Source organism: Zalophus californianus, chromosome 2 (genome assembly GCF_009762305.2).
Source record: "Zalophus californianus isolate mZalCal1 chromosome 2, mZalCal1.pri.v2, whole genome shotgun sequence".
In the NCBI taxonomy this organism is placed as follows: Eukaryota; Metazoa; Chordata; class Mammalia; order Carnivora; family Otariidae; genus Zalophus; species Zalophus californianus.
The window spans coordinates 76,085,705-76,112,746 of NC_045596.1; the positions used below are offsets into that span (position 1 = coordinate 76,085,705).

At 36.5% G+C, this 27,042-nt stretch overlaps 1 protein-coding gene across 5 annotated transcripts in view; it reads left to right on the plus strand.

Annotated features, from left to right (window-relative positions):
* Positions 1 to 27,042, plus strand: part of GRID2 (glutamate ionotropic receptor delta type subunit 2) — a 1,431,476-nt gene that overhangs the window by 755,181 nt on the left and 649,253 nt on the right. For all 5 annotated transcript variants that reach the window (XM_027599851.1, XM_027599852.1, XM_027599850.1 and 2 more), the window contains exon 4: positions 8,956 to 9,161. In XM_027599851.1, coding sequence (XP_027455652.1) covers positions 8,956 to 9,161 — 206 coding nt within the window. The remainder of the gene's footprint in view (positions 1 to 8,955; positions 9,162 to 27,042) is intronic.

A 27,042-nucleotide genomic window follows, 5' to 3' on the forward strand; every position in this document is an offset into this window, starting at 1 on the left:
AGTTTGAAAGAAACCTTGCTTATAACAAAAATAATTATTTAAACAGATTATTTTATTTTAGTTATGTTAAATTTTAAATCTTATTTTACTATTATCAAATTGAGTTATGTAAAATATATAAATTATAAATACTTGTCTCTGTAATTCAACATTTAAAATTGCTTTTAAAACACACACTTTCAAAGTCTAGTTTGAATATGTTTTTGTTTTAGTTTAGTTTAAATTTATTTTATGTTCTCAAAATTTCTGATATTCTCCTTAGTTTCAGGATAGTATTTTTTCTTTTACAAGAGAATTTTTAGCCATATGTAGATTTCTACTATACTTTGTTAAACAGTATTTCTGAAAATCAGAGACCTTAAAGGGCATAATAGGTGTTGATAAAATATCTTAAAATGGAAATGATTAAATTAAATATATATATTTGTCTCTCTATATAAAAATATACATTTTTGACACCCATAGGCACAAAAGCAAAGAAAAAAACTCAGCTCTAAGGATTACCAAATGGGTTACTTAGGGGCTCTCCCTCATTCTGAAAACATTGGTTTAATGATTCCAAATTATAAGGTCAATACATAGTCGAGTGACCTGAGATACTTACACACTACCGTTAAGTACATCAATGTATCACCCTTTCCTTACAATTAAACTGACATATGGTAAACCCCTTTGAAATGAACACTGAATGATCATCCTCATGAATGCATTCCACAGAATAACAGCATTTATTCCATGCATCTTGATGTAGGTTTAATCAAGGCCCGTAAAATGGACACATTCCTCTTAATTGATTGCAAATGTTTATAATTACCCCGAGGGTGTTTTCAAATGTCTAATGACTATAATATTATTAACCATCTCTCTAGACAGTCTTAAAGCTGTTTATTACTCATTTGGCCACTTTCCAACTTTCAGTTCTCTCATTTACTTCAATGTGCATCAATAAGTGTATAATTAATCCAAGCATTTTATTGAACTATTTCCTTTTTATTAGTCCGTATTATGTCAAGTAGTTAAAAATGATATATTGTACTACTTTGGATTTGTTCATTAGTCAAATGTCCTTATTGATCAGCATTACTGTAAAGATGACTCTCATACTAAAACACTATGATCTAATTCTAAAATAATAAGTTCTCATCAAATAGAAAATCTTAGTGATGGGCCACTGTTGTTGGACTGTGTCATCTCAAAATCTAATACAGCATATTATCCTTATTTTCTAAATATACCACAGATGGCAAGGGAATACTCAATGGAGACTTAAATCCCCTTTGAAGTAAGGGTTCTAAACAAAAATTTTTAAATCACTCAGTGGTGAAAAGACTTATTTTCTCAGGAAATGAGGCGCTTTGTAGAGTATGCTTTGCAATTCGTATGTTGGGAAAAGCCATCCAGCTCAATGATCTCATAGATCCAGCAACATGTCAAATTCCTTTTTATGTAAAAAGAAAGTCATGAGATTCTAAATATTAATTTTAAAAGCTCAGAATTCTGTCATAATTTCAGAAACACCAAGATTGGCTGAATGCAGTGCTAATCTCTTGCTCCAAGTGAGGTCTTCAATGCATTAAGTGATCAAAAGGATTAAATGCACCTAATCTACTCAAATGAGGGAGAGAGATGAGTAGACCAAAAAAAAAGTCAGACTTACAGAGACTTAGTGGCAAACCTCTTTTCCTACCAAATTCAATATTTTAAATTTGATATTTGAACATAATGATCAGACTGAGGAATACTGTTTGTTAGATTCCAGATAATATCACTAAATTTAGTTAAATTGCAACTACGGTTTGGAAAATGAGTAGTATAGTAAGATTCCGCTATCTACTATAGGGCCTGTGTTATCATCAGATGCTTTAGAGAGTGAACTCCTTGAGGGCAAGAATTGTTTTTGTCTTGCTCTTCTAAGTACCTTTACTTCTCTTCTAAGTACCTTTCAAAGTGCTTGACACATAGTAAACAGAGAGTTGATTCTAAAAGGGATCTATTCGGATGCTGACCACTAGTTCGAAACGAACAACAGGATATCATACTACTGGTTTTGGGGTCAGTTTGGAAATGTATTTATACATTAGTTTTTAATATAGCCTGGGATTTTTTCTATCCTACTATACATTAATGTAAACCGTTTTTAATATAGATTAAATTTAATCTTTCATTAGTGATTATAATGAAGTCATTATTTTATACAATTTAATAAAATAAATAATTAAGCTTCATGGGGTGCCTGGGTGGCTCAGTCAGTTAAGCACCCGACTCTTGATTTCGGCTCTCCCAATCTCAGGGTCACGAAATGGAGCCCACGTGGGCTCTGTGCTCAGCATGGAGTCTGCTGGAGATTCTCTTTCTCCCTCTCCCTCTGCCTGTCCCCCTGCTCAGGCATGCACACTCCCTCTAAATAAATAAAATCTTTAAAAAAAGAAATAAAAGTAATTGATTAATTAATTAATTAAGCTTCAGACAGTACCTCTTGGAGTGTTGTAGGAAGTGGTCTAAATAGGTTACACAAGTCACAAGTCAGATGTCAGAGAAATTGATCATTGCTAGAATATCAAGTTCTGAGGGTGTTACCTAGATCAACTTTTAGTCCTTAACTAAGATTTTCTTTTTTCATTTCTGCATAGAAAAAGACAGCAGAAGAAAATTAGGAATTAGGAACAAATGGGACTTTTGACTGGGTTAATAAAGTCTTGATAATGAAAATGCACATTGCTTAGAAATTTGCTTTAATCTTTCACAAGTCCCATTTCCTTTTATCAGAACAACCCAGTAATTACAGTAATTAAACTTTTTTTTTCAGCAATAAGGTATGGTTAGTTGCTACTTATCCTATGCCTCCATTCCTTGCTTCCATTTCTTTTATTGGCATTAATCACATTAAAACATAATTACCAGTTTAAGCTGTCCTTTGCTCTACTCAACTGGATGTACCTCAAGGATAGGAACTGTGGTTTCACCTTCATCACCAAATTTTCAGATGTTTATAGAAAGATGTTATATTAGTCAATACCCTTACTCTTGAAAGGGATGGAAGCTCATTTCAAACTAAGTAAGCAAAAAGAAAAAAAAGCCTCTGTTTCACTTCACATGTTGGCTTCCCTCAGCTTCTCTCTAGACACACTGGCTCTTGCAATCCCAAAAGTACATCATTACAACTTGTGATACAAAAGAGAGATCATTTTTGTTTCATTATCCATATATCAAATTTCAGGCCTCATTTGAATCCCATGACTATCCCTTAGGCCAGGGACATGGCGAGCTCAATAGAGTGTAGAGTGCCATAGAATGTGGAACATAAGGGTTGGGTCCAGGTTTGTTTCTTAAGTGAAAATTGAGGTTTTGTTATTTGGAATCAAGGAGAAGAAACACTGGGAACTTAAAATAGCAGACATTAACTATGAAATTAATTCCAAGCTCATAGGGCCATGTGGGTATCAAACTAAAGATCCAAACCCAGTTGTCTGACGTCAAGCGTAGTGTGTTTTCCATAGTAGAAAGTTGTTTCAAAAAAGAAAGATGCAGTGACTTATAAAAGCAAATTTCTTGTAAGGTCAAATTACCCTGAAAACCAAAACAAATGCAAGGAAAATTCCTGGATGCATTCTGTCCTGTGCCATCCAAACCCTCCTTCAAAACAAGCATTTATTTCCCCATCCACTGAGAGCATTGGCAGCTGACTACCCTCCCCAGGAATTGCCCTCGGGTGAAGAGAACCACCAAACCAAAGCCCATGCAGGATGATAAAGTTTCTCCTCCCACTGGTCCTAAGGTAGGAGAACTCTGAGGGCATCCCACTTCCCGGGGTCTGGGCAGGTCTCTGCTGGCACCACGGCTCTCCCTCCTCCTACTCTTGCTTCCTTCCCTGCACAAGTGTTTTTCCTGAGAGCTATCCCCAGTGAACTTCCTGCTCTTCCATCCTATCTCCAGAGTCTACTTCCCTGGGAACTCTATCTTCTACAGCATAGTAGGTTTTCTTTAGACCTGAAGGACAGCGAGAGTTAGACGAATTAATAACTGAAACGAATGACGTGTTATTGGGAGAGGTATTAAGGTTTATTATGTTTCTTAATATTTTTATTTAAAAGTTTCTTCTATTTAAATGAAGTGTAATACACACTATTAGTTAACATGTGAACATCTCTATGCTTTACCTTCCTGTATAGCATGACTAGAAAAAAATCATTAGGAGCAGTAACAATATGCTAATCCAGGTTCTCCAATAACTACCTGTAAGGAAATCAAGCAGATCAGACAGACTAAGAGACCATAATCTAGGCAGTATGCGTAATGTTTCAGGTATGTACATATATGGGGGAAAGGGAGAATCCATAATCTTCATGGCTTTTTCAAAGGAGTCTGTGACACAAAGAAAGTTAAGAAATTGGAGCATTGGGTCCCAAACTAGTTTCTTAAGCATCATCAGCTGAGAAAAATCTCTGGTCTTTGTCATGAGAGTTTTTATTTTATTGGAATGGGGTGGGGCTCAGAAAACTTCTTTTGCAACATGTTCTCCAGATGATTCTAAAAATAAATTAAGTGGACCATAATTTGAAAAATAGCGACCTAAGGACTAAAGTATACTTCTATATTAGCTTTCTATTGCTGCTGTAACAAATGACCACAAATTTAGAGGCTTAAACATCAGAAATTATTATGTGACACTTCTGGAGGTCGAAAGTCTGACATGGGATCTCAATGGGTTAAAATCAAGATATCAGCAAGTCTCTGTTCCTCTCTGGTGGTTCTTGGGGAGAAACTTCCTCGCCTTTACTTGCTTCTAGAGACCATCCACATTTCTTTGCTGGAGTTCCTCTTCCCCTTCATCAAAGCCGGCAATGTCGCATCTCTCTGAATTTTCCCCAAAGTCAACTTATTCTTCAGTAGTCAGATCTCCCTTTGACTCTCTCATCTGTCTTTTTCTTCTAATTTTAAGGACTCCATGATCACTAGACCCCCCCGCCCAATAACACAAGAAATCTCCCCATCTTCAGGTCAGGTGATTAACAACTTTAATGCCACCAGGAACATTAATTCTGGGGCACCTGGGTGGCTCAGTCGGTTGGGTGTCTGCCTTCGGCTCAGGTCATGATCCCAGGGTCCTGGGACTGAACCCCACGTCAGGCTCCCTGCTCAGTGGGAAGCCTGCTTCTCCCTCTCCTCCCCACTCATGCTCTCTTCTCCCTAGCTCTGTCTGTCTCTCTCTCAAATAAATAAATAAAATCTTAAAAAAAAAAAAAAGGAACATTAATTCCTCTTTGCTGAATTACTTACTCACAGGTTCCAGGGATTAGGATTTGGGCATCTTTGAAGGTCACTATTCTGCCTACCACAAGTTCTTTTGTAGTGCCCAGGAAAAAAAGTCGTTTTTTCCCTAATGTTATGTTTAATAACTCAGTTAATGAGGCTTCCACGCCTCGCTGTTATAGAATTATCTGGTCAGTAGAATTAATAATCACTGGAATTACTGAACTGAAATGCTATTTAACTTTCTGTTATTAATAAATAACACTTAGTTACACCCACAGGCCTAGAAGCTCCTTGAAGTTAGGCACCCTGTCTTGTCACTTTTGTTTCTGTGACTTTTATTTTTACTTCTTGTCAAGTAATAGACACACAGATAAAGTCACTGAATAATTGTGATGGTTAATTATGTTCATGAATTAATGAAACCAAAGGTCTACTCTCTCTTTTAACGACTCTTCCACAGAGCAGCTAAGAGACAGCCTGATTCAGATTCTTCTCATATTAAACTTACCAATTGCCACATATCATGGGTGTTTAGTGTTACTCTTAAACAAGCAAAGCTATTATTATTTAATTTATGCATTCCAAGAGTCTAAAACGTTATGCTTGTTATTTTGGGTAGCTACCCAACAGTAAATTTTAGGCAATTATGTTCTATAGGTGTGGATAGGGGTGGTCTCTCAACAAGTGATTATGTACTATTATTAACAATAATAGCAACAACTATGTGTTAGACCCTACACTAGATTTTGCACACACACGCACACATGTGCACACCCTCACTAATCTGATCTTTGACGACATCTGTAAAATAAATATTTCCTCATTTACAGACCAAAAAACAATTTTGAAAATTTTGCAATCACATCATCTAGGCAGTGATAACCACAATTCCAGACTAAGGGAGCAAAGGATAGCTTGTTATCCACTTAGATGCTCCACTTAAAACTTTCAGTAGGTTAAAATTGTATTTAGGATAAAATCTGTGTCTCGCCAGGAACCACAAAATCTGACCCTCCCTCTCATTACATGTTCGCCTCATTGCACTCTCCCCTCACTAACGGAGCTGCACCCACACTGGAATCCTTTAGGTTCCTCAAACACAAACTCTTTGCTGCCTTGGGGCATTTTCCGTGCTATCATCCTCTCTTCCTACTTCTTTGCCTGGATAATGACTTCTCATCTTTTAGATCAGTTTAAGTACCAGTTTCCCAGAGAAACCTCTCTTGAGTATTACAACCAAAATACATTCTCCTCGCCACCCTGTCATTATCTACTAGAGCACCCTTACTGTTTCCTTCCAAGCACTTAGTGTGACTTGTATTTATCAGTTTATTTGCTCACTATCTCAGTGTGGGGAAGGGTATTCACTGTTGTATTGCTTGCACACAGCATTGTATCTGTATTCAGTAAATATCTTGTGGAACATTCTTTTCCTTTTTCTTAAAGTTAAGATAAGACATTGCACCAGAATATTATATCTGTGAACAGAAGATTTCCTAGAACATAAATGATCTGGAGCCTTAAGCTTTGGTCACAAAATATATTTCAATATATTTCTTGTTTTGTTTGTCTTATATCTAGCTGCCCATTAAGTGCTTCAATATAAAGAAACAACAACTACTTACAATTCAAAATCAAGGATCTGCTCTGACACAAATTTGAAAGGCATATTGGTTCTGGGGTGGGGCCCAGTCTTCTGTATTTTTAATAAGATTCCCAGATGATTCTGATTCATACCAAAGTTTAAGAACACCTGTTGAGTGTGTTCATAGTCCTGTTATAGGTCTACCTGTATCCAACCTTTTGTTTAATCCATACTTGAGTATTTTATAACCTCATGTACTTTCTGACTTGAATATTTAATGAGTACATAATTACTTATTAATATATTATTCCTGCTTTTGCATCTCTAGTTCTGCTCTAGATGAGGCTTTGTTCTTTTAAGCTGCTATGATTTTGACATCCTGGGTTTATGATATAATTAGGAATAAGAAATACGAGGTAGACTTCATACAGTTATTTGTTTTAAGAGTTTGAGATTCACTAGATAACATATACTATTTATAGAATTGTTTTAAAATAAAACCAGTCATAAAAAGAAAGCAAAGTTCTTATTAATTTGTAACTCTGCATATATAAACTTTTATTGTGAGCAAATATCAGCTTCCAAATTTGTGGCTATTTGTTTTCTTGTTCTGTGGGCTTATATATTGCTTTTAATTGGTAATGTAATGAAAAACATTATTGCTCTCGAGAGGCAAATTTTACATGCATGCAATTATGTACAATTGAGAGTTTTAAGATATAGTCCATTCATATCTTTCACCAGTTTTTGCCTTTAAACATTTTATGCCATGGATATATATAGAAAAATATGGTTGTTGTGTAGTAAAAGCAAATCTGCTATATTGTTATATTATGGCAGATACATCTTCCAATCATACCTATCAATGTTCAGATCCCTTCTATAAACAGCCCATGTGGTACTAGGAAGAAATATTTGTAACACTTCAGACACTTATTGTTACTTAAATATACATCAAAGTACAATCTGTAAACACTTTATGTAGACTGGATTTTATCCTTTTATTTAAATATGAAATAGAGACAGTTTTCTTTTTTTTTAGTTTAAATTCAATTAGCCCACATATCGTTGGTTATATGATATAGTACATCATTAGTTTTGGATGTAGAGTTCAGTAATTCATCAATTGCATATAATACCCAGTACTCATCACATTTTCATTTGATAATCTTTTAGAACTTTGCTTATTTGGAATTGCTAATATTCACTAGCAAAATGAATATTTTGCTAAAACATGTTTTATACACAAAGTACATTTCTCATATTCCTGAAAAGAACACTACCTCTTACCAAGTTCACCATATTTGAGCTAAGGAGGTGGTAATCATAAAATACACAAAAATGTGGCTATTTTATTTGTGGTCTAAGTGACTTAAAACCCTTAGAAGACAACTGCTCAAAAACCCTTTCTATTTAGATTATAAATGTCAAGTTTTAGTGATATTGTTGTCCATTTTGAGAAACATTAGTAATTTTGATTTAGGTTCATCTGCCATTAACAATATTCATATTTTACCTAAAGTTAATATCACTCTTTAATGCTGAGCAAAATAACAAACGTACTTTATCTCACATTTATTTTATTTTATTTTTTTAAAGATTTTATTTATTTATTTGACAGAGAGAGACACAAGAGAGACACAAGCGAGAGAGGGAACACAAGCAGGGGGAGTGGGAGAGGGAGAAGCAGGTTTCCCGCCGAGCAGGGAGCCCGATGTGGGGCTCGATCCCACGACCCTGGGACCACGACCCGAGTTGAAGGCAGACGCTTAACGACTGAGCCATCCAGGCGCCCCTCACATTTATTTTAGACAAGTGAGAGTCCTCCTCAACTATTTCCCTCTACTCTGCCCTAAGATTTTATAGAGGTGAGATAATTTAAAATGCTCAATGGAGAGAAAGAAATTCATTTAAAGAATAATTCCTACATTTTTTATGCAAACACATTAAATCATGCTATGCCTAAAATATATTTGAGAGTTCCATCAGCTACTCAGTTAGTGGGTTTACATACCCTGCAGTGTTGAACAATAAACTGCATTTTGGTGTGAGCGAAATAGCTTGTATCCCTCTTCTGTGCTCTAATTCACATTTTGATGGGCTTTTGATGTTCCTAGATATCCGTGGAATACAGGAGTTTTTGGACAAGGTGTCTCAGCAGGGAATGGATGTTGCCTTGCAGAAGGTAGAAAACAACATTAATAAAATGATCACCACTCTCTTTGACACCTTGAGAATAGAGGAATTGAATCGCTATCGAGACACTCTTAGGCGAGCCATCCTTGTTATGAATCCTGCTACAGCCAAATCTTTCATTACTGAGGTAAGTAAAAATTGTCATGGGGTTGGAGTAGGGTTAAAAAAATTAAATGCTTTGGAATAGACCTCACAGTCAAGTTGAAAATTAAGAGCAGTATAGGAGAATTAACTACACAACTGTCATTAGCACTAATGGAGGTAGCACACTGAATTCCTTGCTTGTTGCATTCATCCTGCACAAAATTTTCACACATCCTGCACAGTTAACTGCTGAAAATGTTTGTATTCATATATTTAAGCACATAGCCAGGATGATTTTAAGAAATGTCGTGGGAGTTTAAAAGTGTTGTTGACCCTGAATTACTTTAACATGTTCAAGAATAAATTCACAAGAGCACAATTCTCCAACTAATCCTTAAATTGTTCCAAGTCAGAATTTTACCTCTGAGGAAAGATATACTTGAACCAGGTTGTTATTGCCTGAACATGATTACTTTTACAAAAACAAAGAGCAGATTTACTTCTGTTCTGTGAACTTTGTACCAAGACGAATAATTAAAACTGTCTGAAACTCTCTGCAAAGTGATGACCACTGTACATTCTATGATGCTGCATCTTCAAAATTTTAATTGTATCTGTTAATTTGGCTAGAAGCTCCAAAACTTTGTAAAAATACGATTAAGACTTTTTAATGATTGGTGTGACATCTTTATGTTCTAAAATGCTTACTACTGCTTTGACAGGATTATTGTCATTTGCCTTACTTCAAGTTTTTAATTTTATATAGTGCTAGGACTGGTCATGACATTACGTACTTTCACATGGGTTTTATTAGTAGTGTTTTTAATTTTGGTGACTTTATTTGACTAATACTTTTTTCCTCACTTCTCTAGTAAGCTTTCTTTAGCTCCCAAAGTACTGCTATAAAGCCTCCAAATTAGGAATGTGTTAGAAATTCTTTGACACTCTATAATCTAATTGGTATCAAGGAACTGAAGCAGAATATAAATCACTGAGAAGAATAAAACTTTTGGAAAACTATCAATAATGCCATTTTTTTAACATTTTAATAGAGAACTTTGTTATGCAGTTAAGGACAAATACAGAACTTTGACCTTTTCTAATCTAGCAAATTACTCAGAGAGTCTTTTTGAACAACTAGGTTTTTCCACAGTAGAAAGAATATTTCCAATTTTACAGGATTTGGTTCTTTCCTTTAAGAAACCCAAAATATGCTGAAAATTTTAAGATAATTACTCAAAGACATATAACCTAAATTGGAATCTTAAAAGTATAATAAGCGAGGGTGAAGCATCTATGGTCGTCTTTGGTTGGGGATTGTGGAAATCAGAGAACACTTCATTGAGAAGGCACATTTGAATTGTACTTATTATCATGAGTAGGAATTCATGGAAGAAGTGTGGTATCCAACAGACAAATACAAGTCCATCCCAACTAGTTTCTGGTCATGTCGGGTTGGCAAATTACCTAACATTTCTGAGCCTCCATTTTATCATCAATAAAATGAGAATAATATATTGATTTCAACTTATTAAATTTGTAATGTAATGAGACATCCTGTGATATGCCTTAAAATGGGGGAGAGGGAGGTGACACCTAGTAAGTACTTAAGAAACGTTTATTTCTAGGGGCGCCTGGGTGGCTCAGTCGTTAAGCATCTGCCTTCGGCTCAGGTCATGGTCCCAGAGTCCTGGGATCAAGCCCCGCATCAGGCTCCCTGCTCTGCGGGAAGCCTGCTTCTCCCTCTCACATTCCTTCTGCTTGTGTTTCCTCTCTCTCTGTGTCTCTCTCTGTCAAATAAATAAATAAAATCTTTAAAAAAAAAAAAAGAAAGAAACGTTTATTTCTAGTTCTTTTTCTGGCATATAGCTCATGCCTGACCATAGCAGATTCTCAAAAAATATTTGGTGAAAAGAAAAGAATATCAAGACATGCAAAGACACAGTCCTTGACTGAGTGCTCAGAATAGAGCAAGTAGTTTTGTATAGGTTCAAAATAGGATATGTGAAAAAGAGAAGTGACACGCACTATGTAACACATGGCTTTAAACCAGATGGCAAAGGCCCATGAGTGCCAGGTAACAATTCATGTATATTTACTAAGCAGTCAGAAGAAATGGGCTGAGAAGAGGGACACATTACCAAGGGCTTTTGCCAAGTCATGATCTTGACTTGTATTCTGACCATGGCCCCCTATCCTTGACTCTGAACTCTGATACCTGTAATAATCTACTGTTTCTGTCTTTGTTCCTAAACCTATAAAATCTATTTTTGTGAGTTTCCTGAGACTTCTCTTCCTTCCTCTACCCTGACACCACTTTTTCCCCCACTCACTTGTGTTTCACAGTCTCTGAGTTTATGTCTCCAAATTGTACAAAGTTTATTCTATAGTCTCAAACAGTGATGTAAGAATGACAGAAAGAATGTGAACCCACTGCCTTCCCCATCCTAAGCTAGCTGTTTTCTCTGACCTGTATAGTGGTTCCCGTTTCCAATTAACCGTTTTCAAATATCTCTCCTCTTCCTTCTGCTCACACATGGGTTCTGGGAGCATTTCCCCACTTAGGAAATAGACTGACCCCTCAATACCAGAAACAATTAATTCAAAAGGCAAACAGCATGGAATTCAAATGGCACATGGCAAAAAAGTTCTGGAGATACAAAGAATAGATTTTGTTATGTATGTTTATGTGTGGTCTTTGTTCTAGGATAATGATGCCAACACCAGTTTCTCCAGTTTAGCCCAGATGGTCTGCTTGGATTTTGTAGACGAGAATCCTGTCTGTCTGTCTGTCTGTCTATCTATCTATCTATCTATCTAACATCTATCATCTATCTATCATCTATCTATCTATCATCTATCTATCTAATCTATCATCTATAATCTATCATCTATCTATCTAATCTATCATCTATCTATCATCTATCTATCTAATGTATCTATCTATCATCTATCTATCTATCATCTATCTATCATCTAGCTATCATCTATCTAATCTATCATCTATCATCTATCTATCTATCTATCATCTATCTATCTATCTATCTATCTATCTATCTATCTATCTATCTATCTATATGTCAGCTTTCAAGGACATTTGGCATGAGCCAGTGTGAAAGAAGGCCTTTGTGAAAATCAGTATGTGTTTAATTGGAATCAGTCCTCTTTATTCACTGATTCTGTATTTGCAAATTTGCCTACTCACTGAGATTTATTTGTAACTTGAAAATCAATCTAAGGATGTTTTCACAAGCCATTCACAGAAATGTTCAGAGCTGTGAAAAATTTGAGTTGCCTAAGGTTGCCAACTAAGGTTGAACAAAGCTGTGCTCTGCATTCTTGTTTCAGTTCTCATACTGTAAACAAATGTCCTTTTTGCAGTTTATTTCGTGTCTCCTTTTTTGCATTTTTTTTGTGCCATTTGTTGGTGATTTCACTGTTTAAAATGGCCTCCAAGTGTAGTGCTGACATGCTCTCCTTAACTGTGATGTGTCCTACTGAGAAAATACCTGTTCGATAAGGTCCATTCGGGCATGAGTACCCTTGGCCACGAGTTCAATGTTAATGAATCGACATGGTATTGTTTGAATGCTTGTGCTTGCCCCTCCAAATTCCTATGTTGAAATCCTGTGCCCAATGTGATGGTTTCAGGAGGTGGGGCCTTTGGGAACTGCTGAAGTCCCGAGGATGGAGTCTTCATAGATAAGATCAGTGCTATTCTAAATGCTAAAAAGAACCCTGCAGAGCTTTCTAGCGCCTTCCACCAAGTAAAAATACAACAAGGAGTCTGCAACGAAAAGAGGGCCCTCTTTTGCATGGTGTAACCATGCTGGCTCCTGACTGAACTACCAGCCTCCAGAACTGTGAGAAATAAATATTTGCTTTTAATAAGCTACCCAATCTGTGGTATTTTGTTATAGCAGCCCAAATGGACTAGGACACAATAATCTGTATATACATATAACATATATTAATCATATGTACAATACATATTAAGTATACAAATATAGTATATAAATTTAAATCTCTTCAAATAGAGACGTAAATAAACCCAGAGCCTTGTAGGAACCAAACCCTGTATTTCCCCTAGGAGCAGTCGTTCAGCATTTATTAATTCAGTGTTCTCAGGAAATTTACAGAACATAACTCCTGGGAATGATAAGAATTGACTTTGCTCCCATACTTTTCAGCTCCCATCTCATTCCTGCCCTCCCTTTGGCTTGGCATTTGTCAAGTATCAAAATTTCTAGGGCTCTCTAGACTCCATCCTCAGGACTTCAGCAGTTCCCAAAGGCCCCACCTCCTGAAACCATCACACTGGGCACAGGATTTCAACATAGGAATTTGGAGGGGGCAAGCACAAGCATTCAAACAATAAGAGATGAGAGGGCTCTCTGCTGGTTCCCCTATGACAATAACTAGTCGGTGTCTTCTTCTACCATGTTTCATCAGATAACACTACCTCATCTGCTTTTCTTTTTTCAGTAATTTACTTAAAAACACTTTTCTGATGGTCTTTTCCCTTTTTCCTCATGGTTATTGGTTTATATACCTAAACAACTCCTTATATTTTATTGGGGGTTTAGGGGACAATCCCTTTAATCTTTTGAGTTGGAAGTTCCAGAGTATTCTTTCAGATTTTTAGAGTTTAAAACCAAACAAACAAAAGGTACTTTAAGAACCATTGTTACAATTTTTAAGAAATATCTTGAATAATGACATTTTAAATGTGGAACATGCAACATTTTGTCCAAATTCCAAATTTACAGTTGAAAAAACTAAAGGCCTTTCTAGATGCAATCAATATTGTTCTCTAACTTCCTCCAGCAGACATTTGAAAAAGGAACTTATGACAGTATTTTTTTTCCCAAAATGTATCCATTGCATGAAAGTCTCTCTAATACTACTGTGTTCAGAGATGGCTGCTATACATTTTTTAGAGTAAACCTTGTATTGAAATATAACATACACCTCTCTATTCTTCCCATCCATTTTCCCTCCCTTTCCCTATGGTCCTCTGATCAAAAACTATTGATGTACTATATGTTGGCTAACTGAACATAATCAAAAATAAATAAATAAAAAATAAATAAAATTATTTTAATATTGTAAAAAAAAAAGAAATATAACACACACAAGAATAGTGTACATAAGTCTGTACTCCAGCAATGTTTAACACCCTTGCAGCCAATGCTGATTGTGGATGGTAAGGGATGCTCACAGTTTGAAAATAGTAAAGTTGTCAGCGGGTCAAAGGGGTACATGATTTTCAGATCCTAAGAGAAGCATTTGTAGAAATAACTTACCAAGGATATTATGATGGATAGAAAGGCATATGCAGCTAGAAAGAAATTGATGGATTGGGATAAAAGGAAAGATAGAGGAAATAAAGGTTATGATGAGGGCAGAGACTGGTTCAGTAAGGACCTAAGAGAGGGAGAGAGGGAGAGGGGGAAATTCTAGGCAAAGAGGGGGGATAGCAGAACTCTCACTTTTACTGTTTCCTACACATTATAAGTGGGCACAGAAAGTTGTTGAAATATTCAAAGGAAACATTAACCTCAAAGTTAAAAGAATGAGTTTTAAAAAAGAAATTGCTCACTTAGCATTGTCATTTAATTGCTAACAGGAAAAATGGGCATATCAATTCCGTTTGCATCTTTTTTTTTTTTTTTTTCTGTCTCTGGAGCAATTATGTGGCACTGAGTTAATTATGCTCCCTTTGAAGTCTTAGAAATTTAATACATTACATGTCTACAGTTAGTGCTCCACCTCTCATTCAAGAGTTTCAAAGCTTTAAGAAAAATACTGCTGTTATGTGCAGCTGAGTAAATCAACCCGCTGTGGTATCAGTAGAAAATTGTTATCACAATGTACCTGTTAGTGTCCTTGAAATTAATATGGTGAATCAGGAGTGCTTACATGGTTTGATTTAAATATGGATTGAGATAATATTTTGAAGAACAGCTTTTAAAATATATATATTAAATAAAATATTATTAAATTATTAAATAAATATTTAAATTAAATATTATTAAAATATTCAATAAAATATATATTTAAAATATAAATAAATATAAATATATATATATCCTTTCTAGAAACTATACAACAATCCTATATAAATTAGAACTTTTCATCATGGTTTTTAGTTTTCAGGTTTGATAAGAAAATCAATTCTTTGAAGACAGGAAGTTTTATTACTTATATGGTAATGAATATCATTTCCTTTTTGCATTTTTTCAAGTTTTCAGAGAGGAACCCTACTGTTACGTGTATTCCTTTTATTCTGCAATGAGAGAAGTATATTATCTCTTATTCTTTAAACGTACTTTATGAAATAGTTTTCATTTCATTGTACTATATTCCAGAGAACTTTGATCTTGTCAGACAACTTAAAGGCAAAGTTACTTACTTCAAATATATAAGCAGCTTGCCAGAAATAAGCCTTTAGGAAGGTTTAGGAAACAAGTGAAGATCTTTCTCAATGGATACAACAAGGTTCCCAATCATCAAAATGTACTCTGAATATTGAAATTACTGTGATCACTATTTAATAGCTATTTAAATAACTCAGTATTTTACCAAAAAAGAAATTATTTGGAGACATTATGCAATGTACAGTTTTTAAAATGATACTAGTATAATGACATTTGAAAAAGGAACTTATGACAGTATTTTTTTCCCCAAAATGTAGCCATTGCATGAAAGTCTCTCTAATACTACTGTGTTCAGAGATGGCTGCTATACATTTTTATGGTAAACCTTGTATTGAAATATAACATGCACCTCTCTATTCTTCCCACCCATTTTCCCTCCCTTTCCCTATGGTCCTCTGATCAAAAACTATTGATGTACTATATGTTGGCTAACTGAACATAATAAAAATAAATAAAAAATAAATAAAATTATTTTAATATTGTAAAAAAAAAAGAAATATAACACACACAAGAATAGTGTACATAAGTCTGTAACTCAACAAATATCCATGCAACCAGTGTCCAGGTTAAGAAATAATGCATAATTGGTACTCCCAGGTTCCCTTCCTGTGCACCACTCAGTTATAATCCCCCCAAGGACAGCCATTATCCTTACTTTTAACACAGTAAACTAGTTGTGATTAATTTTAATCTGTATATGAATAGAATCATACTGTGTATGTTTTGTCTGTTTTCTATTGGTCAACATTATGTTTATGAGATTCATCCATGTTGAAATATGTAGACAAAGTTCATTCATTTTGATTGCTTCAAAGTATTTAATTGTACAAATATTCCACAGTTAATATAATTTATGTTGATGATTTTTTCTAGTTCTGCCTATTACAAATAGTGGTTTTATGCATGTATTTTTGTGTAGGTATGTATTTTAACTGGGTGTATACTTAGGAGTAGACTTGCTAGTTCAAGAGTAATACATAAGGTATGTCATTTATTAAAGCTAGCTAATACAACCAGTTTTCCAAGTGTTTATAGCCATTTGGATTTCTATTTTCTATTAGCATTTCAATTTTCCACTTTCTTACCAACACATTTTTTGTTTTTTTTTTTGTTTTTTTCTGTCATCTTCATTTTATTTAACCACATGGAAATGTATTGGATTTAGCTTTTGTTTCCAATATGCATTTTCCTGATGGAGTTTTTTGGTATATATATTGACTTTTCTTGATATTTTATTTTATGGAGTGCACATTCAAGTCATTTTCCTTTTTTTTCCCCTCATAATTTGTAGAAGTTTTATATATATTAGGGATAAGAGTTCATTGCCAAATGAATATATTTTCAATACCTTCTCCATGGTTTGTCTTTTTACTTCATAAATAGTGAATTTTGATGAGCATAAATTTTTATTTGTAATGTAGTCCAAGTTATTAATTTGTTTTCTTTATAGTTAGCATTTTTTGTCTTTTTTGTTTGTTTGTTTTTAAAGAAAGCTCCTCTTCTAAGGTCATGAAGGCATACTCTTACAGCTTTTATTTTTGTTTTTGTTTTTTAGAAATTTTGTTTTATCATTTACATTTAAATCTGAAGTTTATTTGAAATTGATTGCTTTACATGGTGGATGGAAGAGGTAGAGATACATTTATTCTCCATATGGTGTCTGTTACTCGTTTCAACATAGGACCAGTGTGCCTGAATTATGTTGGGGAGGAAGAATTTCCTGCGCACTTCAAGGTCCTTCTAGCTGAACTAAGAATCAAATTGACATGAAACAGATTAACAGGAGAAAATAAATTTCATTTTGTACATACAGGGAATCCACACAAAGGTGCAATTCCAAAGACAGTCACTAAAATGAGGTAATATGTCATCCTGAACTAAGGAGAAGAGGATGAGGGTTTGAGACTTCAAAGGAAAGAGATGTGATTCACAGGAAGAGTAAATGTTTGCTAAACAAATGTTTGCTGGGCTGCTCAGAAACAGTGGAACAGAGAGGACTTTGATTAAAGAGGACTTGCTGGGCCCCTCCCTGTCCATCATACTTAGTTCATATCATAATGTTATCTGTGCTGATAGCTCTCTTCCTGGACTAGGTCCTCTATCCAAATTCTTTCAGGCCGTTGTGGCGGGATGGGAGTAAAGAGCTCTTCCTGACTTTGCTGCGTTTTGATTGCTTTTAACTCAAAATAATCTTCATGCCAAAGCAGCATATTTCGGGGGGACCTGTCCCAAGCCCCTTCAATGGAAAGAGAAGTTAGAAGTTCCTGCCATCAATGAACAAAATGAGAGCTCAGTAGTGTATTTGGAAGTATAGGGCTATTATGCCTGTACAGTGTCTTTATCATATATTTTTTTTTCTCTCTAACATGAAGCACATGACTTTAGGAGAAAATACAAGATTATACTGATGATTCCATTGGAATAAGAATCTTTCTATGCTCCCATGATAACAAAAGTCAACAATGCTGGGTCCCAAATAGCAGCTAGTGGCCAGTCACTCAAAAATTCAGCTCATTCATACGGTTTTTACAATGGCAGGAAATTCTAAGAGAAAAAAGGATTTTAATTTTGCTTGACTAAAACAAACAAAGCCTCTAAGAGGCACTGCTTCACTCATGACTTAATTTCTTTTTCTTGTATCACAGTTATCAATTATTATTGAATTGCTCTCAAATCTGAGTTTTTGCTTTAGCTCATTATTGTACTGAACTTGCAAGGCAGTTCTGTTACCAGTTAACCCACAGGTTTTGGATTTTTTTTTCTTGTAATGAGAAAATCTCAAATTTATTTTACTTTCCACCTGACCAAAATCGTGTATGACAGTGCTTGCTTCTGTTAACGAGGCTGAAAGAGCCTCAGACTTTGCCTCTCTGGTCGAAGCTCTGCTTAACTCTCAGAAGGTTCCCCTGAAGAAGGGAACTCAGCAGGGAATCGGGTTCCAATGTATTCAGTCTCATAATAAGACAGATCCAACTCACCTCGCCACTGTGACCGCTGGCTTGGGATACAGATACTGGTGAACAGTCTGCTACTAACTTCTACTAGTCTAAAAGTCATTTAACAATTTTTTGCCTTTGCAACATCTCATTTGCTAGTTTTCTTTTTTCTGTTAGGTTTTCAAATGGGTTCAACATTTTCATTCTATTCCCTTTATCGAAACAAAATTAAATAAATACCGGGTACACTAGTGAGGGTTGTACTCTTAATTGAAAAATAAAATCACAATTGCTTCAACTTTTAGGGAATTGAAGTCCTTCTTTGATCCATTATTCGTTTATTCATTCATTTAGACAATGTGTTTAAAGCTATTCTGTTCAAGGCAATGTGGAAAGTGTTGGTAGGAATAGAATCATAAATGATGTATGATTCCAGCCCCCAAGGAATATACAGACTAATAAAGAAAATGTTGTAAACATAAAATGTACAAAATAATAAAACCACAAGAAGTAAAACATTTAAGTTACTCTCTTCAACCCCCAAAAGGAATTGAAAAGAAAACAAAGTTAGTATCTAAAAGTTGATCAGGGGCACCTGAGTGGCTCAGTTGTTAAGCATCTGCCTTCGGCTCAGGTCATGATCTCAGGGTCCTGGGATCAAGTCGTCCCACATTGGGCTCCCTGCTCGGCGGGAAACCTGCCTCTCCCTCTCCCACTCCCCCTGCTTGTGTTCCCTCTCTCACTGTCTCTCTCTCTCTCTCTCTCTGTCAAATAAATAAATAAAATATTTTTAAAAAAATTTTTAAATAAATATAGTTTGCAGATAATGTATAAGATTACCCATATATAGAAGTAAACCAAAAATTTATTTGTTATGGGGCAACTGAGAAGTCTTGGCTACTTCAAGAAATTTATAACCATAGCTTGCTATGTAGCTTTATCAAAGCAAGTCTAGAATTTGAATAAATCCAAGACTGATTTTCCTGCCATGAAGTTACATGGAAAAGCAAGCAAACAAACAAACACAAAGGGATTAGTTAGAATAGACCTAATGATGAATTTGAAGATTAGAATTCAGCAGTGTTTGTCTATTATTGCCTAGAGAAGAAACATATCAGACCTGGAAGGCAAGGACATGACAACATATAAAGGTATTCTCTGTAGTATGCCAGGCACAGTTTATCAGTGAAATACTTTTCAAAATTATGCACCTCCTTGTTGCTGCTCCCATTTTCAACATCACCTTTTGCAGCTAGGAAAATGGTGAGCCCCTGTTTTAAGCACTAGAGATGTAGGTTGCTGCAAATTAATAAATTAACAACTTAATTACTATGCCAGCTATGCAAAATTTACTAGAAATTTTCTTAGTATGTAAATGACAAATACATGACACAAGAACCATCATTTTCCATTTCCAGATCGAAACACAGATTATTATACTCTGCCCCGCTCTTCAAGGCAGCCACAGCAAATGGATCTTAGTTAGCACAGGAGTCTAAATCTATTTGCCAACCTGGGTTAGTATGAGTCAGTCTCCCAGAACTTAATCAATTCTTTAAGTGCTTACTGACAAAATCAATACTTTAGATTTGTAGAGGACTAGATTTTAAAGTATAGCCACCCCATGAAGTATTGTTGAAATGTTAGCTGGTACCCCTAGGTTACAATTCTATTTATACTTTTTCTCACTGTAGTACAGATAAATAAGAGGGAAATAAGCTGTGTAGGTAGAGAAAATTAAGAAGATCCATTTAATAGGACACACAAAACTGTAGCAAAAGAAGATTAAAAGATTAGACTTACGTGTCTACCAACACTAAAATTATATGAACATGTGGGTCCATTAATCTCAAATTCTAATTACTTAAAATATGTATATTACTTGATGAGACAACATTTAAGTCAATATTTAAAACCCATGTTTAGGATTCGGATTTAAAGTTATATAGTAGACCTCGGGCGGAGCAAGATGGCGGAGGAGTAGGAGACGTGGATTTTGTCTGGTCTCAGGAATTCAGCTGAATAGGGATCAAACCATTCTGAACACCTACGAACTCAACAGGAGATCGAAGATATGAATAGTAACAACACTCTGAACAGAAAAGTGACCACTTTCTGGAAGGTAGGACGTGTGGAGAAGTGAATCCGAGGCGATATTTGGGAGGATAGACAGCAGGGGAGGGGGCCTCCGTTGGCCACTTCTGGCAAGTGCTAGAGACGCGGAGCACAAAATCGGAACTTTTAGAGGTCGGCTCCGCTGAGGGACGTCGCTCCAGTGGCTAAGCGGGGGGTGGAACCTTCGTGGGACAGTGTGGTCTCAGGACCCTCGGGGTCACAGAAAGACTGGGGGTGCCTGAGTGCGGCAGAGCTCCCAGGTATCAGAGCGGGGAAGCCAGCTGCAGAGACGGAGCCAAGGCGTGGGCTCTCAGCTCAGGGTTGCCATAGACTGTGATCCGCGGCCCAGTCAGGCCACTGCTCCTCCAGCAGGGACCCAACAAGCGGCAGAGCCGGGGAGACTCCCCTTCCTCCCTGGGAGGAGCCGCGTGGGAGCGTACCGCAGGGATCTGCTGGGTTTGGAGACTCCACACGGGGTCAGGTGCCAGACATAGAAACGCTGGCTCACAGGCCGGGTGAGCACGGAGTGCGGCCGGAGACTGGGGACACGGGAGTGACTGCTTTTCTCTGGGGGCACACTGAGGAGCAGGACCCCGAGTTCTCAGCTCCTCCGGGCGGAGATTGGGAGGCCACCATTTTCACCCTAGTCCTCCAAAGCTGTACCGAGAGCTTGCAGGGAAAAAAAGCTCCTGAGAGCAAACCCGAGCAGCTTGCTTAGCCCAGACTCACAAGGGTGGGGCAATTCTGCCTCCGGCAAAGACATTTGGGAACCACAGCAACAGGCCCCTCCCCCAGAAGATCAGCATGAACAGACAGCAAGCCAAGACCAAGTTTACCAATCAAGGAGAACGGAGAACTCCAGCGCTAGGGGAATACTGCACATAGAAATCATGGCTTTTTTACCATAATTCATTAGTTTTTTGAGTTAATTTTTTAACTGTTTTTTTTTTAATTTTTCTTTTTCCCTTTTTCAAACAACATCTTATCCCTTTTTAAAAAAAAAAAAACTTTTTATTTTTTATTTTTAGAGTCATATTTTTATCCCTTCATAGTAGTTACCCTTATTTTTGGCATATATATATATAAGTTGTTCTCTCTTTAAAATTTTGAGATACAATTTCTTCTAACAGATCAAAATATACCCTAAATCACTAGTGTATGGCTTTGTTCTAGTCTCCTGCCTGATCACATTCTCTCCCGTTTTTTCTTCTTTTTTTCTTTTTTCTTTTTCTTTTTAAATCTTCTTCTTTCTTTTTAAAAACAACTTCTTATCTTATCAATTCCTTTTATAAAATCTTTTATAATTTTCATCTTTACAGTCATCTGACATCCATTCATTGTATCAACCCTTATTTTGTACATATATAAGTCTTTCTTCCTTTAAAAGTTTAGCAGGCACTTTCTTCTAACAGACCAAAATATGCCCAAAAGCTAGTGTGTGGCACTGATCTATGCACTAGCCTGATCATATTTGATCATATTCTGTTTTTTTGTTGTTGTTTTGTTCTGTTTTTGTTTGTTTTTATCTTTTTCTTTTTCCTTTTTTTTTCTCTTCTTTCTTTCCCTTTCTTGTCCCCTAGTTTCAAGTCTTTTCTGATTTGTGTAGTGTATCTTTTCTGGAGACATTGTTAACCTGTTAGCATTCTGTTCTCTCATTCATCTGTTCTCCTCTGGACAAAATGACAAGACGAAAAAGATCACCTCAGCAAAAAGAACAAGAGGTAGTACCGTCTGCCAGGGACCTACTCAATACGGACATTAGTACAATGTCGGACCTAGAGTTCAGAATCATGACTTTAAAGATACTAGCTGGGCTTGAAAAAAGTGTGGAAGTTATTAGAGAAACCCTTTCTGGAGAAATAAAAGAATTAAATCTAACCAAGTCAAAATCAAACAGGCTATTAATGAGGTGTAATAAAAAATGGGGGCACTAACTGCTAGGATAAGTGAGGCAGAAGAAAGAATCAGCGATATAGAAGACCAAATGATGGAAAATAAACAGGCTGAGAAAAAGAGAGATAAACAACTATAGGATCACGAGGACAGAATTCGAGAGATAAGTGATACTATAAGACGAAACAACATTAGAATAATTGGGATCCCAGAAGAAGAAGAAAGAGAGAGAGGGGCAGAAGGTATATTGGAGCAAATAATAGCAGAGAACTTCCCTAATGTGGGGAAGGAAACAGGCATCAAAATCCAGGAGGCACAGAGAACCCCTCTCAAAATCAATAAAAATAGGTAAACACCCCAACATCTAATAGTAAAACTTACGAGTCTCAGAGACAAAGAGAAAATCCTGAAAGCAGCTCGGGAGAAGAGATATGTAACCTACAATGGTAGAAACATTAGATTGGCAACAGACCTATCCACAGAGACCTGGCAGGCCAGAAAGGACTGGCATGATATCTTCAGAGCACTAAACGAGAAAAATATGCAGCCAAGAATACTATATCCAGCTAGGCTATCATTGAAAACAGAAGGAGAGATAAAAAGCTTCCAGGACAAACAAAAACTAAAGGAATTTGCAAACACAAAACCAGCCCTCCAAGAAATATTGAAAGGAGTCCTCTAGGCAAAGAGAGAGCCTAAAAGCAGCATAGATCAGAAAGGAACACAGACAATATACAGTAACAGTCACCTTACAGGCAATACAATGGCACTAAATTCATACCTTTCAATAGTTACCCTGAATGTAAATGGGCTAAATGCCCCAATCAAAAGACACAGGCTATCAGATTGGATTAAAAAACAAGACCCATCAATATGCTGTCTGCAAGAGACTCATTTTAGACCCAAAGACACCCCCAGATTGAAAGTGAGGGGGTGGAAAACCATTTACCATGCTAATGGACACCAAAAGAAAGCTGGGGTGGCAATCCTTATATCAGACAAACTAGATTTTAAAACAAAGACTGTAATAAGAGATGAAGAAGGACACTATATCCTACTGAAAGGGTCTATCCAACAAGAAGATCTAACAATTGTAAATATCTATGCCCCTAACGTGGGAGCAGCCAATTATATAAGGCAATTAATAACAAAAGCAAAGAAACACATTGACAACAATACAATAACAGTGGGGGACTTTAACACCCCCCTGACTGAAATGGACAGATCATCTAAACAAAAGATCAACAAAGAAATAAAGACTTTAAATGACACACTGGACCAAATGGACTTCAGAGACATATTCAGAACATTCCATCCCAAAGCAATGGAATACACATTCTTCTCTAGTGCCCATGGAACATTCTCCAGAATTGATCACATCCTAGGTCACAAATCAGGTCTCAACCACTACCAAAAGATTGGAATTATTCCCTGCATATTTTCAGATCACAATGCTTTGAAACTAGAACTCAATCACAAGAGGAAAGAAGGAAAGAACTCAAATACATGGAGGCTAAAGAGCATCCTATTAAAGAATGAATGGGTCAACCAGGAAATTAAAGAAGAATTAAAAAAAATTCATGGAAACCAATGAAAATGAAAACACAACTGTTCAAAATCTTTGGGATACAGCAAAGGCAGTCCTGAGAGGAAAGTATATAGCAATACAAGCCTTTCTCAAGAAACAAGAAAGGTCTCAAATACACGACCTAACCCTACACCTAAAGGAGCTGGAGAAAGAACAGCAAATAAAGCCTAAACCCAGCAGGAGAAGAGAAATCATAAAGATCAGAGCAGAAATCAATGAACTAGAAACCAAAAGAACAGTAGAACAGATCAACGAACTAGGAGCTGGTTCTTTGAAAGAATTAACAAGATTGATAAACCCCTGGCCAGACTTATCAAAAAGAAAAGAGAAATGACCCAAATCAACAAAATCATGAATGAAAGAGGAGAGATCACAACCAACACCAAAGAAATACAAACAATTCTAAGAACATATTATGAGCAACTCTATGCCAGCAAATTAGATAACCTGGAAGAAATGGGTGCATTCCTAGAGATGTATCAACTACCAAAACTGAACCAGGAAGAAATAGAAAACCCGAACAGATCTATATCCACTAAGGAAATTGAAGCAGTCATCAAAAATCTCCCAAGAAACAAAAGCCCAGGGCCAGATGGCTTCCCAGGGGAATTCTATCAGACATTTAAAGAAGAATTAATACCTATTCTCCTGAAACTGTTCCAAAAAATAGAAATGGAAGGAAAACATCCAAACTCATTTTATGAGGCCAGCATTACCTTGATCCCAAAACCAGACAAAGACCCCATCAAAAGGAGAATTACAGACCAATATCCCTGATGAACATGGATGCAAAAATTCTCACCAAAATACTAGCCAATAGGATCCAACAGTACAGTAAAAGGATTATTCACCACGACCAAGTGGGATTTATCCCTGGGCTGCAAGGCTGGTTCAACATCCGCAAATCAATCAACGTGATACAATACATTAACAAAAGAAAGAACAAGAATCATAAGATCCTCTCAATAGATGCAGAAAAAGTATTTGACAAAGTACAGCATCCTTTCTTGATCAAAACTCTTCAGAGTATAGGGATAGAGGGTACATACCTCAATATCATAAAAGCCATCTATGAAAAACCTACAGCAAATATCATTCTCAGTGGGGAAAAGCTGAGAGCTTTTCCCCTAAGGTCAGGAACGTGGCAGGGATGTCCACTCACCACTGCTATTCAACATAATAGTAGAAGTCCTAGCCACAGCAATCAGACAACAAAAAGAAATCAAAGGCATCCAAATCGGCAAAGAGGAAGTCAAACTCTCACTCTTTGCAGATGATATGATACTGTATGTGGAACACCCAAAAGACTCCACCCCAAAACTGTTAGAACTCATACAGGAATTCAGTAAAGTAGCAGGGTATAAAATCAATGCACGGAAATCAGTGGCATTCCTATACACTAACAACAAGACAGAAGAGAGACAAATCAAGGAGTCGATCCCATTTACAATTGCACCCAAAACCATAAGATACCTAGGAATAAATTGAACCAAAGAGGCAAAGGATCTGTGCTCAGAAAACTATAAAATACTCAGGAAAGAAATTGAAGAAGACACAAAGAAATGGAAAAATGTTCCATGCTCATGGATTGGGAGAACAAACATTATGAAGTTGTCAGTGCTACCTAGAGCAATCTACAGATTCAATGCAATCCCCATCAAAATACCATCCACCTTTTTCAAAGAAATGGAACAAATAATCCTAAAATTTGTATGGAACCAGAAGAGACCCCGAATAGCCAGAGGAATGTTGAAAAAGAAAAGCAAAGCTGGCGGCATCACAATTCCGGACTTCCAGCTCTATTACAAAGCTGTCATCATCAAGACAGTATGGTACTGGCACAAAAACAGATACATAGATCAATGGAACAGAATAGAGAGCCCAGAAATGGACCCTCAACTCTATGGTCAACTGATCTTTGACAAAGCAGGAAGGAATGTCCAATGGAAAAAAGACAGTCTCTTCAACAAATTGTGTTGGGAAAATTGGACAGCCACATGCAGAAGAATGAAACTGGACCATTTCCTTACACCACACACAAAAATAGACTCCAAATGGTTGAAAGACCTCAACGTGAGACAGGACTCCATCAAAATCCTAAAGGAGAACAGAGGCAGGAACCTCTTCGACCTCAGCCACAGCAACTTCTTTCTAGAAACATCGCCAAAGGCAAAGGAAGCCAGGGCAAAAATGAACTATTGGGATTTCATCAAGATAAAAAGCTTTTGCACAGCAAAAGAAACAGTCAACAAAACCAAAGACAACCGACAGAATGGGAGAAAATATTTGCAAATGACATATCAGATAAAGGGCTAGTATCCAAAATCTATAAAGCACTTCTCAAACTCAACACCCAAAGAACAAATAATCCAATCAAGAAATGGGCAGAAGACATGAACAGACATTTTTCCAAAGAAGACATCCAAATGGCCAACAGACACATGAAAAAGTGCTCACCATCGCACGGCATCAGGGAAATCCAAATCAAAACCTCAATGAGATACCACCTCACACCCGTCAGAATGGCTAAAATTAACAAGTCAGGAAACGACAGACGTTGGCGAGGATGTGGAGAAAGGGGAACCCTCCTACACTGTTGGTGGGAATGCAAGCTGGTGCAATCCCTCTGGAAAACAGTATGGAGGTTCCTCAAACAGTTGAAAATAGAGCTACCATATGATCCAGCAATTGCACTACTGGGTATTTACCACAAAGATACAAATGTAGGGATCCGAAGGGGCACATGCACCGCAATGTTTATAGCAGCGATATCCACAATAGCCAAACTGTGGAAAGAGCCAAGATGTCCATCGACAGATGAATGGATAAAGAAGAAGTGGTATATATACACAATGGAATATTACACAGCCATCAAAAGGAAGGAGATCTTGCCATTTGCAACGACGTGGATGGAACTGGAGGGTGTTATGCTGAGTGAAATAAGTCAATCAG